Source organism: Ananas comosus, linkage group 14 (assembly GCF_001540865.1).
Source record: "Ananas comosus cultivar F153 linkage group 14, ASM154086v1, whole genome shotgun sequence".
In the NCBI taxonomy this organism is placed as follows: domain Eukaryota; kingdom Viridiplantae; phylum Streptophyta; class Magnoliopsida; order Poales; family Bromeliaceae; genus Ananas; species Ananas comosus.
In genome coordinates, this window is record NC_033634.1 from 882,352 (window position 1) to 894,634 (window position 12,283).

The 12,283-nt window shown below is 33.5% G+C and overlaps 1 protein-coding gene across 1 annotated transcript in view; it reads left to right on the forward strand.

Moving 5' to 3' along the window:
- Nucleotides 4,925–12,283, forward strand: part of LOC109719976 (probable LRR receptor-like serine/threonine-protein kinase At1g56130) — an 8,581-nt gene continuing 1,222 nt past the window's right edge. The window contains exons 1-20 of the mRNA XM_020246833.1: nt 4,925–5,108; nt 5,823–6,006; nt 6,234–6,305; nt 6,832–6,903; nt 6,993–7,064; nt 7,157–7,228; nt 8,338–8,409; nt 8,491–8,562; nt 8,788–8,859; nt 9,650–9,721; nt 9,811–9,882; nt 9,969–10,040; nt 10,137–10,202; nt 10,342–10,407; nt 10,492–10,536; nt 10,619–10,683; nt 10,941–11,320; nt 11,472–11,673; nt 11,759–11,923; nt 12,006–12,124. Coding sequence (XP_020102422.1) covers nt 4,985–5,108; nt 5,823–6,006; nt 6,234–6,305; nt 6,832–6,903; nt 6,993–7,064; nt 7,157–7,228; nt 8,338–8,409; nt 8,491–8,562; nt 8,788–8,859; nt 9,650–9,721; nt 9,811–9,882; nt 9,969–10,040; nt 10,137–10,202; nt 10,342–10,407; nt 10,492–10,536; nt 10,619–10,683; nt 10,941–11,320; nt 11,472–11,673; nt 11,759–11,923; nt 12,006–12,124 — 2,136 coding nt within the window. The 5' untranslated portion in view covers nt 4,925–4,984. The remainder of the gene's footprint in view (nt 5,109–5,822; nt 6,007–6,233; nt 6,306–6,831; nt 6,904–6,992; nt 7,065–7,156; nt 7,229–8,337; nt 8,410–8,490; nt 8,563–8,787; nt 8,860–9,649; nt 9,722–9,810; nt 9,883–9,968; nt 10,041–10,136; nt 10,203–10,341; nt 10,408–10,491; nt 10,537–10,618; nt 10,684–10,940; nt 11,321–11,471; nt 11,674–11,758; nt 11,924–12,005; nt 12,125–12,283) is intronic.

Sequence of the window (12,283 nt, forward strand, 5' to 3'; positions counted from 1 at the left end):
TCGTTCCTAGAGTTAATAGAATTATTTAAAATATGAGTCTATTATCAGGATTTTTTTTTTTTTCTTTTGCCAGTGAATTAGCTGTAGTAATCTTCTTGTGTGTTATTTGTTAAAACCGGAGCAAAATCAAACAGGAGAAAACCATGCAAGGAAAACCGAGTTTCATTGTAGACATTGCTTCTAAAAAGTAAAAAAAAGGTTTTTCTAGCTCGAAATTTAAACCAAAGAAAAAGCCACACTTCATTCCCCTCTACTGGTTAAGAAAATGAAATTTTAATTTTTATTTACTGAATGCAATTATACATTATGCAAGCCATAAGCTACATCAATACAAATGCTGATGATATAACTTTTGAGGCATATAGTGTAAGTGTTTATTTGGCCTTACTTTTATTTTTATTTAAGTACACCCCGTAAAATATTTAACAAAAAAAAGAAAAGACTAGATTGAATAATGTGTGTAGGATCATTTCTTTCTGCCGTATGTGTTAATGGCTTCAAACTCGTTCAATAATCACAAATAATACTCTTTTTGTATTCCTTTAAAAAAAATAATAATAAGAAAATAAAGTCGTCAACTGAGTGCGCCGACTTACATGCCCTTCGTTCATATTATAGTCTGCGTCCGCTCACTTATCATCACCGACTTTAATAGCCCCTCGGACAACATCTTCCTTGGGCTGGTTTGTGCCCAAACCGGCCCATATTTTATAGGCCCATCTTCACCCATTAACATCCCTAATCGTATCGCGCTTCTCGAATCCCGTTGACTAAATATTCACTAAAATTTGACCTCTAGGGTTTCTCCCGCCTCTTCGTTTAGTTTTTGGTATTTTTCATCTTCGCCTACCAATCTCCTCTTCCTTTTCCTTTCTTATCCGCTTAATTCAACATGTTGACGCGCTTATTGATGGATTAAAAGAGTAGAGGAGTTGGAATCCCCCCAAAAAATCGAATTTTTCCATAGTTTAAAGGAGTTATCTGATGTATGTGAGGATCAGCAACAAAAACGAAAGAAAATGATATTAACTATTATGTTTTGAGGCCTAGCACTTTTCGTACAAAGTACCTTACCTCTCTCTCTATAAGGCTAAGACCTCATCTTTCTCTACACTTGTAGTGACATATGACATCACTTTAAGCAGTAAAAAGTGTATTAAAGAAGAGGCAAAAAAAAAAAAAAAAAGAGGGGGAAAAAAACTGTTTCAAGAAACTAAGTCAAACAGATATAGTAGATAATTTTAGCCACCGTCTACGATATCTGTCCTAATTCTTTTGTATCTTTTATTTCATTTCTTCTACAATCACAATAAATTTTTTAATTATGAATCTACTACCAAAAATTCAATGCATAATCTCAACATTTAATGTGTATTCTCGAATAATCTAATTTTTCAATTATTTAGCCATTTCATTTTATCAAGTTCAACGTTAGCCAGATTAGTCGATATTTATATGTTTTGATGCAACAACAAGATGTTATTTGTGACAAATAGTTTTGTTAGTTGGCGAATTGGTTTCATTTTATTCAAACTCTGTTTTGATTAGGACACTTTTATTTTTATTTTTATTTTTTTTTTGCCCTTTTAACTAGTGAGGTTACTTCCTTTTAGTGGGTTTAACCACTCAACCCAACCTGTATAGTCCATCTCATAACAGGCCCAATGGGCTCGTTCCGATTCTCAACTTACCTTTTTCATCTAATTTGTAACAAAATAGGAAATGTTAATCCAATCGAGCAATTAGTTTTATAAAATATAGGACATATGTGACTATATTTTGTTTCCCAATTTTTTCTACATGGCACAGCTAAAGACTCTAATTTACTGGTGAGACTAACTATTGCGGTCTAGTTCGATTCGAATCACAAATATCACTAATAAAATGGTTCAATTTTAGTTCCTGGAATTTATTTAATTAACTCAAGAAGTTGGAACCCAACAAATGTCCATGATTAATGGGCCTTCTTGGGCTCGCCGAATTATGATAGTGGGCTGGGCCGTACTGAATCAGATCAAAAAGATCCAAAATGAAATATAAAATAAATAAAAGGGAATTATTATATTTGTTATTATGTTGTTGATTTTAGAGATACGAAAATTCCAAAATATCTCCAGTGCTCTAATAATAATAAGATCACCATTCGAACTTTAAAAACAACAAAAAATCAACTAAATAATAATACCACCTTAGGAGGAGGTGTTCACTGCAACAAAAGATGATTTTACATCATTCCTGAAATTAATGATGATCTCAAATTACATTGAAGCTCAACTTGGTCCATCACTTTTTTTTCCTTTTTCCCCTTTCTTTTTTTTTTTTTTTTTTTGAGAGATAGGTAGCACGCTATCCGTTTCGTTTATTTCATTTAGAAATAAACTTAGCTAGAAATGTGAATCAACTAGGATTCGAACTTGGGTCTCGGATACCAACCACCAAACTTTTTGCCACTTGCTCTAGGGACGGTCGGTCTTTTTCCTCTTTCTATTTAGTTATTTATCATGTAAGTTCGCGTACAGCTACGTATAAAACAGGAGCAAAGTTGACATTTCTAAATATTCCATTTAAATGATCCATCGAGTAATTACTTTGAATATATTGATTTTACGGGCGCACACATCAGAGGCCATGTGATGTGTCAAAATTTTGGATTGAGTTTTATGCGTAAAACTATTTGTAGTTTTCACATTTGTTCAAACTATTTATTTATTGGGTTATTACTAATTTTAGGTTTCTTTTTGTAGCCAAATACATCATTTTCCTCGAGCTTTCAAAAGGGAAGCATCTGGTGGTCTAAATCACATCCTTTCCTTCCATATCAATTATCAACACAATTATGTAAGCAGAGAATTTATGAGGGAATAGATTCATTAGTGGTGTAAAAGATTTTGAATGCTTATTATGACTTTGAAAATTCAAAGGGCTTGAAAATCACTCCCAATACATATAACTCTTTCTTTTTTTATGTTTAATCCTTATTCGAAAATTTCGCACTTCACAGAAATTCTCTTTACATAATTAATTATTATTATTATTTTTAAATCAGTAACCGAGTATTTTACCACTAAGCTACAGGTGTTTTTCGAAACTTTCTTTGAGATTATTTTTTTTCTTTTTCAGTTTATTGCATGTATGATAGAAAAGTATTCTCTCTCTCTCTTCTATTTAACCAAAAAAAATAAATAAAATAAAAGGAAAGTTTCACAGCTCTCCTATCTTAATTGGCATTAAGAGGAACAATCAAATCTCTTAATAGTCTCAAGTTGAATTTTAAACCCATGCTTTCAATGGAAAGGACTGCATAAAAACAAGGGAGAAAAGTATAAAATAAGTCCAAAAGAATGTTGTCAACTGGAGCACTGAATAGTTTTAAAATGTCCTAATCACAGTACAATTTAGAAATTAAATGTTTTGAAAATTTCGAAAGCCACTTTATTAGAATTTTTTTTTATAAATAAATCTATCAATTTTTATAATTGTAAAAATAATTTTGTTAAAAAAATAATTATAAAAATAAAACTCTAAATGCGGTGAATGATTCACCGTATTCATAACTTCTCATTAGTAGTAGAAAAAGAGTAAAAGCGGTAAACCATTCACCGCTTTTACCATCGTAGAAATATAAAAAAAAGTGAGAAAAAAAAAATGGTGATTGGTTCACCGCTTAAAAACGGTGAACCATTCACCGCTTTTATAGAATTATATTTATAAATAAAAATTTAACAAGTCTATTTTTAAAATAAAATTTTAGAAAAAGACTATTGCACTAAAAAAACCCACTTTATTACCATCAAATATCCCACTTGGCTTTGTACACGCCTGCACCTCCTCTCCATTTCGCTGCAAAAATAAATTAATGAAAGCCCTCGCGTCAATTAATCCTGAGAAAATTCCCAAGTGGGTGTCACGATCCCAACACCTTTATTCTTATATATTTTAAATTTTATGATTTTTCGATATCATTTATTTAATAATTAAGCACTGAAAATTTAGATTGCTAATACTTAATTATATTGCTTTAGATAGTAAAAAAAAATATTCTCTCAAAATTTTATACAATTTAGATATTTTTATATTGTGGAACGTGCAATTGTTTTATATCGATAATTAAAATAGTTAATTTTTAAAACATGTCGATCATTTCGTGAGTAATATAAAATAATTACAAAATTTGACTTTTTGATGTTTGGAATAGTATAGAAAGCCTGACATAACGGATTGTTCTTTTTTTTTTTTTTTTTTTTTACAGAGGAGATAGGTAGTACGCTACCGCTTTGTTTATTTTATTTAGAAATAAAAAATTATTGATTCTAATGTTTCATCATTGAAAAAAAAAAAAGAGAGTAAAATATAAAGACCATCATGCTTTTAGAAGCATTGTAATCTCTCTCTCTCTCTCTCTATATATATGGACAGCCCACAATCTGTCCTTTTTTTGCATTATATTATAAAATTAATTTCATACAAATTCTTAGTGAATTATAAATATATTTTTATAAAATTCAACTTTCTTATGTTGTCTCTATAAAGTTCTAATATTTTCAAATATATTCCTCTGATTTATTACTGTTAAAATATTATTCATTTTATAAGTGAAATAATATTTTTGTCATCACATATATGTTTCTTCAAAAATCCCAACTGCTAATTGAAGAGAGGTAAAAGGTTAATTCACAAAAGAGGTAAAAGATTAATTCACCTCATTAACTAACTAGAGTTAAATACTTAATCTATGGTTAACTAAATTTTTCTAACAAATTCTAACGACAGATATGTTTAAAAACAGTTTTGTAAGGACAACATACGAAAATCGAACTTTATGGGAATATATTTATAATTTATTATATTTACAGGGACTTGTATGCAATTAACCCTATATTTATATATGGAGGTGTATTTGTATGTGAAGAGGCCAAGCAACACCTCTCCACTGTAGAGAGAGACAGAGAGAGAGAGATAGAGAGAGAGAGAGAGAGACTCGAAGATGGTGGTGTTGAGGTCTCCTACAATTTCTCCTTCTCCATATTGCTTTAATTTGCTGTTCACTCTTTGCCTCTTCCTGTTTGTGGGAAGGGCCACTGCTCAAGCCAAGACAGATCCTTCTGAAGGTATATATATGCATGCATACTATAATCTGCCTTATTTATAACGTTGCTCTCAAAAAAAAAATATTAGTTTGAATCTGATTTTTGAGTTTGCATCTGATACCTTGGATTCTTTGTCTTTCTTTTTTTCTTTCTTTTTTTTTTTTTTGTTTGGAGGAAACAACTATTGTAGATTAAGAAGTACACTCGAATTATATCTCCCTTTTGATTTTGATTGATCCCAAATATTTCTAAGATGTCAATGAAGAGGAACTCAAATATTGTATAGTTTAGTTGAAAAAGGAGGATAAGGACTAGTAATTAATTAACTAAAAAAATATTTTATCCACTCCCCTCCCATCTCTATCCACAGCTCACATGACTTGGTATAAGGCATCTGCTTTCCCATGGCATGGAATTAATTATCATTTTTCCCCCCCACTTGGAAACAATGTATGAAACTTATCAAAATTGTGACACGTTTTGATGCTACTATCTTTTTTTTAATATTATTATTTTTTGTTTTTTTAAGTTCTGATTTTACCAAACTAATTTAATTTACTTTTTTTGCATATTTCTTTTAGCTAGCTTACAAAAGCACCCTCTTGTTTTAGGTCGGGTCTCAATTGTTTTCTGCATAAAAAATTACATTAATTTTATATTATAAACAAGTCTAAAAATTTAGGATGATTGTCGAATTTGGATGTAAAACTACATGAAAATGAGCATGCTCTGCAGTGCAAGCACTGAATACGATACTCGGGAGATGGGGGAAGGCGGCGTCGGCGGCTTGGAACATCAGCGGCGAGCCGTGCAGTGGCGCCGCCATCGACTCGACCGACTTCAACAACCCGAACTTCAACCCGGCCATCAAGTGTGACTGCTCCTACAACAACATGACTACTTGCCACATCACCCAGCTGTACTCGGCTCTCTCATTGCCTGTTCTGTTAACAATAACTTATGAACTAGTATCACTACTTATTTGTTAAATTTTCGATGACATATTCGGTAATCCAATAAAAATTATACACCTATAATCAAAATTTTATGTTAGTTTAGATTGTAAAGTTCAAACTTTTAATGGTCGGGGATTCGCAACTTCTAAAGTTCAGCTTGGATTGACTCTCTATATGTATGTTCGTGCAGGAGAGTTTATGCATTAGATGTGGTTGGACCAATTCCAGAGGAGCTTCAGAATCTCACTTATCTATCTAACCTGTAAGATCTGACGAACTTTGTTCAACTGTATAAGTCACTTTTGGTAACAAGATCATAGAGTTAAGCATTGTTATTTGATGATACTTCCGGAAAAGAAAATTTGCTCTACTTTGACTTAATGACGTACTCAAAAGGGGAAAGAAAGATATGCTTACTCAAGTTCTGAAGATCTTTATGGAAACTATTTGTTTTTGGCGTCACATAGTAGGATTAGTACCAAAAGTGTACATCTGAATATCAGGGTCTGAAATTAGCATTTGATGAATAGTGCACTCTCAGTTGCGCACTAAAGTTTAATGGTAGCGCATTATTGGCTCCCATCGTAATACTCACTAGACCAATTTGGAAGCTTTAATGCTATGTACAGATAGTTCTACCCAAAACATTGATCTCATAGGAAAAATTCCACGCATTAGTTGCATTGCACACTATGAAAAATGAAAATGAAAACCGAAAGTTTTATGTAACCTAATGTACCATAAGGAAATTAAAATCTCAATTAAACTGGTGGTCTTATTCTTTGCAGGGACTTGAAACAAAACTACTTGACAGGCCCTTTACCAGCATTCATTGGAAACTTTTCTGCAATGCAGTACCTGTAAGATTTATGATTGCAACTTCAACATCAGTAGTTGTATATGTTTCGGTCTTTTGGTGAAAATAATTTATACGTACAACAATCCATAGGTCTGTAGGAACTAATGCTTTATCTGGGCCTGTCCCAAAGGAGCTCGGAAAGCTTCGGAATCTCCTATCACTGTAAGAGCGCATTTTTTATTTTCTCTATTGCAAGTTTCTCAACCACGTTTCAAAGGTTTATTTACTTGATATAATTTTTATGCTTTTTGCAGGAGTGTTAGTTCAAATAATTTTAGTGGCTCTATTCCTCCAGAGCTTGGGAATTTAACCAATCTGCAGCAACTGTTAAGTTTTAATTATCATTTTAAAATTCGAACTCCTCGTCTGAAAGATCATAATTTTATTCTTCTTAGACTTATTAAGCTGTATTTATTACAGATACATNCACTCGGATATAGAGATTTTAATTCTCAGTTAATTTTCTGTAGTACTCGTTTGACCCTTTTATCTTTAGAAATTTTTAATATAAAAATATAAAAATAATTTATAGTAAAAATTTGGGTAAACTGTATTGTTACCCCCTGAACTTTTGACGAGTTTCACTTAACCCCCCAGATTCCTAAAATAGACATCTAACACCCTAAACTCTAATATTTCATTCGTTTCATCCCTTCCGTTAGTTTCCTGTTAACGGAGCTTGACGGAAAACTGACGGAAGGGGTAACATGAACGAAATTTTAGAGTTTAGGAGGTTAGATGTCCATTTTAGAAGTTCGAGGGGTAAAGTGAAACTTCGCCAAAAGTTCAGTGGGGTAACAATGCAATTTACCCGGAAAAATTCTATGCAATAGTTGCATTGCACGCTATGAAAAATGAAAGATGAAAACCGAAAGTTTTATGTAACCTGAAGTACCATAAGGAAATTAAAATCTCAATTAAACTGGTGGTCTAATTCTTCGCAGGAACTTGGCACAAAACTACTTGACAGGCCCTTTACCAGCATTCATCGGAAATTTTTCTGCAATGCAATATCTGTAAGATTTATGATTGCAACTTCAACATCAGTAGTCGTATATGTTTCGGTCTTTTGGTGATAATAATTTATTCGTACTGCAATCCATAGGTCTGTAGCAGCTAATGCTTTATCTGGGCCTATCCCAAAGGAGCTCGGAAAGCTTCGGAATCTCCTATCACTGTAAGAGCACACTTTTTATCTTCTCTACTGCAAGTTTCTCAACCACGTTTCGAAGGCTTATTTACTTGATATAATTTTTATGCTTTTTGCAGGAGTGTTATTTCTAATCATTTTAACGGCTCTATTCCTCCAGAGCTTGGGAATTTAACCAATCTGCAGCAACTGTTAAGTTTTAATTATCATTTTAAAATTCGAACTCCTCGTCTGAAAGATCATAATTTTATTCTTCTTAGACTTATTAAGCTGTATTTATTACAGATACATTAGTAGTTCAGGCCTCAGTGGTGAACTTCCATCGACATTGTCTAATCTGGAAAACTTGCAGACCCTGTAACTACCACTGCAATATGATATTTCTAGTTCCTACAATTCTGCTATTATGTCTCATAGTCCATTTTGTTGTGCCTCTAGATGGGTTTCGGACAACAATTTCACCGGACAAATTCCTGATTTTATTGGGAGCTGGATAGATCTGACTGCCTTGTAAGATTAGTTATTGATTATTTCTTCTTGGCTTCTTTTCTTTTTTTTGTACAGATCAAATACGCAGATTATGCCATGTTTCTGTGTCTTTGCTCCGATAAGACGCTTCTTATAAGCTCGTTTTTCACTATGTTTAAGCTCGTTTTTCACTATGTTTAAGTTTTGGAAGCTCTAGAAGCAAGTATTGTTGTAGCCTTCGGGATTATTAACTAATTTAAATCACAGGAGAATGCAAGGCAATTCTTTCAAAGGTCCAATTCCTTCAAGCCTATCCAATCTTAGTAAATTGACGGACTTGTAAGTGCCTTAAGTGCGTAAGTTTTCTAATGATTTTAATTTGGATATTAAGGCATACTCTTTGTTGAGCTAATTATATTGGGCCTATTTGTTATTTGGGCCTTGCTATTTGGGCTATGTAATTTGGTGATGTCAAAATCTTCTCTTTCTATATTTTCTTATCATGTATGTGGGCCCCTATTTGTAAGTTTTTGGATCATGGTTCTTTTGATCCAAAGGCCCATATTGTTAGCCTCTTCTCTTAGGGAGCTAAAGTGGGATATTAGAATAGAGAGAAAAAATAGAGAGAGAAGTAGAGAGTGAGAAAAGAAGTGGGAGAAAGAGAGAAACCCTAGAGTTGGTTTTGATCTTGGTTCTATCAAGAAGGAGGTGAGATCTTCCTTGTGAGGTATGGTTTACACCATTTGGATAGAGCTAGAGATTGTTGGAGCTCTCTTTTATATCTTGGAGTTAAGGTGATATTTCTCCCATTTGAATCTCTCTTGTAATCTCCAAATTTATAGTGGAAGCTTCTTTTGCATTGTTCTCCCGTGGATGTAGGCATAGCCGAACCACTTAAATCCTTGTGTTCTTGTGATTTGATTTATTTTGTTATTGCTCTTGTGCTTGGCTCTCCATTTAATGCTTGTAGAGAGTGGGTTGTGAAATTGCCCACCAAGTGTTTGTGAAATTGCCACCAATATTTTTCACCCTCATTTGACAACACTCTTATAGGATTTATGCGTACAATTGCATAATTTATTGAGTGGCACGTGGTTAAATAAAGGTCTAAATTGTCTTTTGGATGCAGACGTATAGGTGATATAATGAGTGGAAGCTCTTCTTTGGACTTCATCAGTAACATGACATCTTTGACCAACCTGTATAGTTGCGAAACAGTAACCTATTCTTAGATATATATGTACATCTCATCATGTTAGAGTAGATTTGATGTTTGATATGTTATCGCAGGGTACTAAGGAACTGCAAAATATCCGATACTATTCCTTCAAGCTTTGGACAGTTCATAAACCTACTGAAATTGTATGAATTTCTCTCCATTATAGTTGATTTTCACTAGCTATATCAACAGTTTGTACTAAAATAACTTTTACAATTGATTACTACAGGGATCTGAGCTTTAACAATATAACGGGTCAACTTCCTCCGCCCCTCTTCAGTTTGAGTTCGCTCAGCTACTTGTAAGAAAATTCAGATTATTTTTTCAGTTTATATCTTCGTGGTAATCTGTTTTTGTTAAAACCTTTTTAACCTTTTCTTACACGTTGTTTAAGCAGATTTCTTGGAAACAATAGTCTTTCTGGTAGCTTACCAGCTCAGAAAAGCACCTCGCTTCTCAATATGTATGTTTAAATTTTGCCTTCAATTATTATGATATGCTTTAAGTTGTGAGGATGTCCCAGATCACTTTCTGCGGGAAAATGATGATAATCTGTAAATTGCCGTGTACCTCCTTCCTGAACTTATCTTAATAATTTGCAGAGATTTATCGTACAATCAGCTCTCAGGAAGCTTTCCTTCTTGGGTTAGTCAACCGAATCTAAAATTGTAAGCTCAAGGACTAAAAACTTTTCATGTTTGTTCTGACAATTTTCTATTCTTACCTTTAATTCCATCCCTTAATCTGCTAAGGAACTTGGTGGCGAATAACTTTGTGATAGACAGCTCCAACAACAGGTAGTTATTATCACAAATCCAGCACATCTTATGTGAAGAATTTTCATATTATCCTCTCTAATTCAGATTACTGTGTTTACAGCAGTTTACCCTCAGGTTTAAAGTGTCTTCAGCGAAATATACCATGTTTTCTCGGTTCTCCTATCTGTAAGTCATATCTTTTTGTCACACTTATATTATAACTAAAGGAAAGCACTCAAAATCTTAATCTTCACATATAATGTAAAAGGGCTTTTAATAGTCTCTGAGGTAAAGATGGTTTTGTATCATTTTTTTTAACAGGCATTTCGGGAGTATATTGATGGGGATTTGTGTAAAAATGAAGTTTTTAACCGCATATGGAAGTAGATAATTTCGCAGAGCTACATATGTTAATATTTATAACATAAACTACTTGAATGCAGATTCATCCTTTGGAATAAATTGTGGTGGTAGTAAAGACATTACAGCTTCTGATGGAACCGTCTATGAGATCGATGATGCCGCTCTGTCAGCTGCATCATACTATGTGACAGGGTCAATCAAATGGGGTGTTAGCAATGTTGGGAGATTTGCGGACGCCTCAAACGCTAGGTATATAATCGCCAGTTTATCGCAGTTCCAAAATACATTAACTTCAGAACTCTTTCAGACAGCGAGGATGTCTCCTTCATCATTAAGATACTATGGTATTGGGCTTCAGAATGGAAATTACACTGTAAAGCTCCAATTTGCTGAAATTGCATTCCCCAATCCACCAACTTGGAAAAGTGTCGGAAGAAGAGTTTTTGATGTATACATTCAGGTGGTTTTTCCTTAATCATATGTTTCTTTATACGACTCTACTGAAAGTTATATATCAGGAGTTGCAGAAAAGAACAAAGACTGCTATACCTTGGGAACTGATTTTCTATATGCTGTACTGATTCTTTCTTTTTTCTGAATTACAATCATAGGGAGATCTCAAAGCAAAAGATTTGGATGTAAGAAAGGAGGCTGGTGGGACATCATTTAAGGCTGTTGTCAAAACATTTGTCGCTCCAGTAACCAATAATTTCCTCGAAATTCATTTCTTTTGGGCGGGAAAAGGCACTTGCTGCATTCCTACACAAGGCTACTACGGCCCATTCATCTCAGCTCTCAGTGTTTCTCCTTACGGTAACCTCTTAATTAGACGCATAAAACAATTCATTTATGGAAAAAATGTAATTTTACTTTTCTAATAATTGCAACCGTTAATCAGACTTCACTCCAAATGTAACGAACGAACTACCAAGTACGGGCTCGAAGAGTAAAACAGGTTTGGTTGTAGGACTTGTAGTTGGAATCGCAGTCTTAGGTTTGTTGGTGATCGTTGGCATTTTTGTTTTGTGGCGAAGGAAACGAAGGCCAGGCATGGATGATGATGGTATGCATACTTACCGTAATCAATTGTTGTTTCAAGAAGCGAAAAGTTGAAATTCTGATGTAATTGCTATCAAATTTTGCAGAATTTTTGAGTTTTGTTGGAAAACCTGACATCTTCAGTTATGCTGAGTTACGGTCTGCTACAGAAGACTTCAGTCCTGAAAATATTCTTGGAGAAGGGGGATTTGGGGCTGTTTATATGGTGAGTTTTCTTTTTCTTTTCTTTTTTTTATTTTCTTTTGGTTTGATTCATATGGAAGAGGCTTATCATAATGGCCTCCAACTCCAATAAGCTAGGATTTTACATGGCTCAGAATGTTTCTGTAACCTTTGGATTGGTCTTGTGAGTTTCTGTAATTTC